This window comes from Elephantulus edwardii, unplaced genomic scaffold, assembly GCF_000299155.1.
Source record: "Elephantulus edwardii isolate Elephantulus edwardi_28Jun2011 unplaced genomic scaffold, EleEdw1.0 scaffold00080, whole genome shotgun sequence".
NCBI classification, from domain to species: Eukaryota; Metazoa; Chordata; class Mammalia; order Macroscelidea; family Macroscelididae; genus Elephantulus; species Elephantulus edwardii.
This window is the reverse complement of record NW_006399830.1, coordinates 12,910,270-12,916,696: the sequence shown is the minus strand read 5'-3', so window position 1 is coordinate 12,916,696 and position 6,427 is coordinate 12,910,270. Positions and strand designations below refer to the sequence as shown.

Genomic DNA, 6,427 nt, shown 5'->3' with positions numbered 1-6,427 from the left:
TGAAATAATCAAGTGGCTTGGAGCGGGAAAAAACAACCCACGCTTGGGGTTTCGAGCTCATGAATATTTAGTAGGCGCCGTCGGGCTGGGGCTCGGCCCCGCCCCCTTCGTACGTAGGGCCGGCGCACGCGTAACCGCGCGCGGCTTTGTCGTCAGAGGTGCGCGCCGCCATTGCTTCCGCCCGCCAGGGCAAGATCGCTGCCATGGCGAGCTCGGCGGCCTCGTCCGTGCGACCGCCTAGGCCCAAGAAAGAGCCGCAGACGCTTGTCATCCCCAAGAATGCGGCAGAGGAGCAGAAGCTCAAGCTGGAGAGGCTCATGAAGAACCCGGTGAGACGGGGCGCGCGCGACAGGTCCCCCAATCCCCCTTGTATGTTCTCCGCCTCTCGGGTCCACCTGCCCGCCTCCTAATCTGAAGTTCAAAGCCCGGGGCCTCCTGGCCAGCCCGGGGTCCTTAGCCAAAAGTTAGGTCCTTAGGCTCGCTCAGAGGCAGTCAGCGCCCCATCTGTCCTCAAATTGGGTCCCAGCACTGATGACCCTGTGCGCCAAGACCCCTTCTAGGAGAACTTGCTTTCAAAAGGCTTAGACTGAAAAGTTAGAACCCGTGAGATCGCCCAAGGGTTTATTTTCTTCCAGATAACATTCATTGTTAGAAAAGCACTGTCCAAAACACTTGGCTGAGCAGAATCATAAAAGCGATTAATGAAGTTTCTTCATTCCTGCCCTTCAGTAGCGTTAAAGTCAGAGGTTTATAACTATTAACTGAGGAGTACATTTCTGAGTTCTACTCAGGAAAAAACCAGTACAACCCTGGTGAGGCTGTGGACTGTGAAATATTCCAGAAACTAGAGGATGAAAGAAAACCAAGACAGAGTGTGGCTGCGGGCCCACAGACGGTCACTACCCTAGTGAAAATTCTTGGATGTGATTCTGTCGACAGGGTCATACTTATAAATGGCTTTGTTTATAAATATTGCGTTTTCATTGTTGCAGGACAAATCTGTTCCAATTCCAGAAAAAATGAGTGAATGGGCACCTCGACCTCCCCCAGAATTTGTCCGGGATGTTATGGGTAATGTCCTCTGTGTGTGTAAATATTTGTTTTCAGTTTTGTTTGTGTTAGCTTTGTGTAGTCTTTGTGCCATCTCAGGTTACTGGGCAGGCGTGCCCTTGCGTTGTTGGTTGCCACTTCCAACTTACAATAACCCCTTGTGCTCCTCTGAACCAGGTTTTCAAGACTGTAGCCTTTCAGAAGCAAGGTCTTCCAGTGCACCCCTTGCTTAGTTTGAACTGCCAATCTTTTTGTGCATGTTTGCGGCATTCAGAGACTCCTTTTGGAGACTATTGTTGTTATGTGCCGTTGAGTTGCTTGGGACTCATAGTGACCTATGTACAACAGCCTTAAATCCTGTTCTATCCTGCCAATCTTATGGTCTCTGACACACCTACCCTCATTAGGTGTATCAGAGACCCTGAATCAATCCATCTCATTGAGATAGTTTTATTATTACTATTTTTGGATTCCACCACCAATCCTGATTGGTGGACGATTTATCAACAATCTGCGTTATGCAGATGACACAACCCTGCTTGCTGAAACTGAGGAGGACCTGAAGCACCTGCTGCAGAGTGTCAAGGACTGCAGCCTGCAATATGGATTGAGGCTCAATGTCAAGAAGACAAAGATTCTCACCACTGGACCAATCGGCAGCATCAGGATGGATGGTGAAGAGATTGAGATTGTACACAGCTTTAGTCTGCTTGGCTCCATAGTCGACAGTCTTGGCACCAGCAGCCAGGAAATTAAAAGGCGCATTGCCATGGGAAAGTCTGCTGTTAGGGACCTCTCCAAAGTGCTGAAGAGCTGTGGTGTCTCTCTGGAGACTAAGGTGCGTCTGATACAGGCCATAGTCTTCGCAATCACCTGTTATGCATCAGAGAGTTGGACAATGACCAAGGAGGATAGAAGGAGAACTGATGCCTTTGAGCTGTGGTGCTGGAGAAGAGTACTGAGAATACCATGGACTGCTAGGAATACAAATAGATTTGTCCTGGAGAGGGTTAAACTGGGTGGCTCCTTGGAGGCAAGGATTCTGAGGCTCCGTCTAACTTACTTCGCACATGTAGTGAGGAGAGACCGGTCCTTGGAGAGGGACATCATGCTTGGGAGGGTAGAGGGACGGCGCAGGAGAGGAAGGCCCCCTATGAGGTGGATTGATTCAGTGACTGGGATAATTGGGATGGGAGTGTCAGAGACAGTGCGATGGGCGCAGGATAGAGCGGAGTTTAGGGCTGTTGTACATAGGATCGCTATGAGTCGCAGGCGACTCGACGGCACATAACAACAACAACAACATTTTTGGATTATAAATTTGTTGATACTAATTGGAAAATACAAATAAATTGACTCATCTGTAACAGCATCATTCTACTTAGAATATTCTAGTGAATACTTAACAGTGAGAGCCAGTCCTGATTAATAAAATATTTATTTTTATTTTTCAGTGTGTGTGTGTGTGTATGTATGTATGTATGTATGTATGTACGTACGTGTACCGTCAAATCAGATTTGACTGGTACAGGAGGATATTGTTCCTCCTTTTCCAGCAAAGCATCTGGTGGATTTGAACCACACACCTCTGGGATTGCAGTGCAGCGTCTTGCCACTAGGCCACCAGAGCTCGCCAATAAAATATTTTTTACAAAAATACAATTATTTGTACACGTGCTGGTTTGTAATCTACTTTCCCCCCATAATACATAATGAGAATTTTTTTAATAATGTACCATCCAGCTTGTCCTGTGTGAAATCATCTCGAGTGGAAAGGCACAGGTTGTCTCTATGTGACTGGTCCCGAACCACGGTCTTCTATTCCACTAATATGTGTTAGGGTGGAAATTGACATGACTTTGCACTTAACATTCACACAGGAACTATTTAATAATGTAATTTATATGCCAACGTGCTCTGCTAGTACTTTGCGAGTTGTACTGCTAACGGAAGGGTCAGTAGTTTGAATCCACCAGCAACTCCATGTAAAAAAGAAGGGCCATCTCCCCTGTAAGAAAGTTTATACCCAGGGAAACATGATGGAAGGTCCCAGTGAGTTGGAATGTACTCAGTGCCTGGCATGTCACATAAAAACAAAAACAAACTCACTGTCACTGTGCTAGGCTCTGGGGTGTCATACAAGAGCAGGGGAGAAGTAGGCATAGTCCCCTTTACTTCAGTTTCTTTCTTTAACCCCTTTTTGTTTAAGGCAGAGTGTGTTGTTAAAGAGCTCTGCCCTGTCCCGACTGCAGGTTCCAGCGCCGGAGCTGGCAGTGGTGAGTTCCACGTGTACAGACACCTGCGCCGCAGAGAGTACCAGCGGCAGGACTACATGGACGCCATGGCCGAGAAGGTGAGTGAGGGAGTAGGTGGACCGAGGCTGTGGACTTGGGCATTGTGTTCCTGCAGCCTTTTAGAAAAATGTTTGTCAAGAATAATTACAATTTGGAAATTAGTTACAGCTGGTCATGGCTTGCGTGAGGACTGCCTTCTAAAGTTTGCACAGAAAGCAGGTATCAGGCCAAGTCCAAGTTATTTCTCAGTTTCAGCACAGCAAGATACTCCCGCTCAGGGAGGCATGACGACGAGTGACTCTTGACGGACTCAGAAGAGCAGAATAGATTCTCCTCTCCATCCTGGCCTTTGAAATGGAATGAAGTAGAATTTCTCACATCTGTCTCCCAGTAGCTTTTTCTTTCCTTCCCTGGCTCGGACCTAATGCCTCTATAATCCCAGTTCCTGTGTCTTTGGTATACCTAGTGATGTTCTCTCATGCGTTTGCTTCTTTGAGGACTTGGCTTTTCTAACTTAACGACTCTCCGGGAGCTCTGGTGACACAGTTCATAGTGCATTGCTCTGCCAGGCAGCAGGCCACGTCTCCAGTGGTTAGAATACACCAGTTGGCCCACGCCACCGCGCACACCATGGGAGCCGTGACTGACAACGAAGTCATCCAGAAGCGTCTGCTAATTGATGGAGATGGTGCTGGAGATGATTGGAGAATTAATCTGTTGGTGAAGAGTTTCATTAAATGGTGCAACTCTGGATCCCAGGAAGAGGGATATAGCCAGTACCAACGTATGCTGAGTACACTGTCACAATGTGAATTTTCAATGGGCAAGACCTTGCTTGTATATGACATGAATCTCAGAGAAATGGAAAACTATGAAAAAATTGACAAAGAAATAGAATGTAGCATCGCTGGAGCACATGAAAAAATTGCTGAGTGCAAAAAGCAAATTCTTCAAGCAAAACGAATACGAAAAAATCACCAAGAGTACGCTGCTTTAGCCAAAGTAATCCAGCATCATCCAGACAGACATGAAACATTAAAGGAATTAGAAGCTCTGAGAAAAGAATTAGAGCATCTTTCACATATTAAAGAAAGTGTTGAAGATAAGCTGGAATTGAGACGGAAACAGTTTCATGTTCTTAGTACCATCCATGAACTTCAGCAAACACTAGAAAATGATGAAAAACTCTCAGAGTTAGAAGATGCTCAAGAAACAAGCATGGAATCTGATCCTAAGCCATAGACAAACTAAGGACTCAGCAAGAATATTGAACTAGTTTCATGATCTTAGCATGTTTAGAAATTATTATGGTCTTCACCATAATAATATGGTCTTGAGATATTTACATTTTCTAACAGTGACTTAGCATTTTAAATTAATGCACATTTTATTTGTATTTCTGCACAAAAAAGGACAGCGAATTCATTAAAAAGAGGGAAGCTACAGTCCAAAAATGTTTAATAAAGTGTTTTTGAGCAATAAAAAAAAAAGAATACACCAGTTGTTTCAGGGGAGAAAGATGAGGCATCTGCTTCTGTGTAATTTATGGCCTCGGAAACTCAATAGAGGGTCAGCTGTGGGTTGGTTCTGACTGAGTGGCGGTAAGTGAATTTGACTGGCCATAGTATATTTAGTATTTTTCACCAGTAGCACAATTCAGAGGCTTCTGTAATCAGTACTCCTTTGATCTTTCTTAATTATTGTCCAGCTTTCACACGCAATTGAAATGACAATGGCTTGGATTGGACATACTTTAGTTCTCAAAGAGACACCCTTGCTCTTCGATTTGCCTGGTGCAGCATGTCTTTTGCTTTTTTTTTGTTTTTCCCAGAAATTATTTTTTCATTTTAATGAAAGTTTGCAGAGACTTTGGATTCTCATTCATTCATTGTTGCACACTTCCTGCCTGCCCACCCCTCCCCCCAGTTCATTTTTCTCTTTGAAAAGTAAAAAAATTATTTCATAGTTGCACAATTCTCCCTCCCCACCCCAGTCCACTCCACTATTCTGCTTTCATTCTGAACTCTTGTCATGACAATAATACCTGATCATATATTCCTCCTAAACAGTTCTCTTCCTCATCTGTTTCTATGCAGTATACATTATGTATCCCCTCTTAGATTCCCTCCAACTCCAATGTCAGTCCTGCTTTACCACAGTGGCACCATGCAGTACTTGTCCTTTTGTGACAGAGATATTTCAGTCAGCATAATGTCCTCCAGGATCACTCATTTTGTAGAATATTTCATGAGTTCCTTGTTTTTCAGTGCAGCATAGTATTCCATTGTGAGAATATTCCAGAGCTTCTCTAGCCATGCATTTGTTGGTGGGCACTTGGATTGTTTCCAGCTCTTTGCTATTGTGAACAGAGCTGCAATAAACATGTGTGAGCATATATCTGCTTGGGTGGCAGTTCTGGTTTCTTTAGGGTGTCTTTGCTTTCTTGACTGCTGCTTCTATGGGATTGATTGTGGATCCAGGCAAAACGAAATCCTTGGTAACTTCAATCTTTTCTCCATTTATCACGATAATATTTATTGTTCCAGCTGTGAGGGGTTTTGTGCTTCAGTTCATCTTCATTTTCTGTAAGCAAGGTGTGAAACCTGTACATCACAAGTTAAAGTGTTTGGTAGGTGCTGTTGAGTCGACTGCGACTTAACAGCAAACCCGTGAACAGCCGATGGAAACTTCGCCCTGAGTCTTCCTCAGATCCTGACATCCTGTTCTTCCAGCAGCCCCATTTCTAGGGTGATTTGCTTAGCACACAGCTTAAATTAGATGCTCACCTTTCCTGACTTAAAGCCGTGCAAATCCTCTTGTTCTGTTGGAATGATACCCACCCTCCTGAGCATTTCACATACGAGCTCTCACTCACTGCATGAGAGGAGAGTGGCCATTCTTCTCCTGCTGCTCAGGTTGGTTGGTGGTACGTTCTGTCTTCAGTGGCGCGGGGGAAACAGGCTCAGCTCAGCTTCCAGATAAACCAAGTGCTTTCAGGTTTAAACGGTTCACTTTCTAGTTTGTCAAGGCTTTTTTTTTCTATAATTATATTTTATTAATTTTCATAAACATTTATAGAGATT

General features: G+C 44.5%; 1 protein-coding gene and 1 pseudogene across 1 annotated transcript in view; both read left to right on the top strand.

Annotated features, from left to right (window-relative positions):
• Window positions 1-203: 203 nt before the first annotated feature.
• The window catches only part of PRKRIP1 (PRKR interacting protein 1 (IL11 inducible)), a 28,465-nt gene continuing 22,241 nt past the window's right edge, over window positions 204-6,427 (top strand). The window contains exons 1-3 of the mRNA XM_006889704.1: window positions 204-329; window positions 993-1,071; window positions 3,303-3,403. Of these exons, the coding sequence (XP_006889766.1) occupies window positions 204-329; window positions 993-1,071; window positions 3,303-3,403 (306 nt within the window). The remainder of the gene's footprint in view (window positions 330-992; window positions 1,072-3,302; window positions 3,404-6,427) is intronic.
• On the top strand, window positions 3,975-4,586 carry LOC102870814 (annotated as a pseudogene).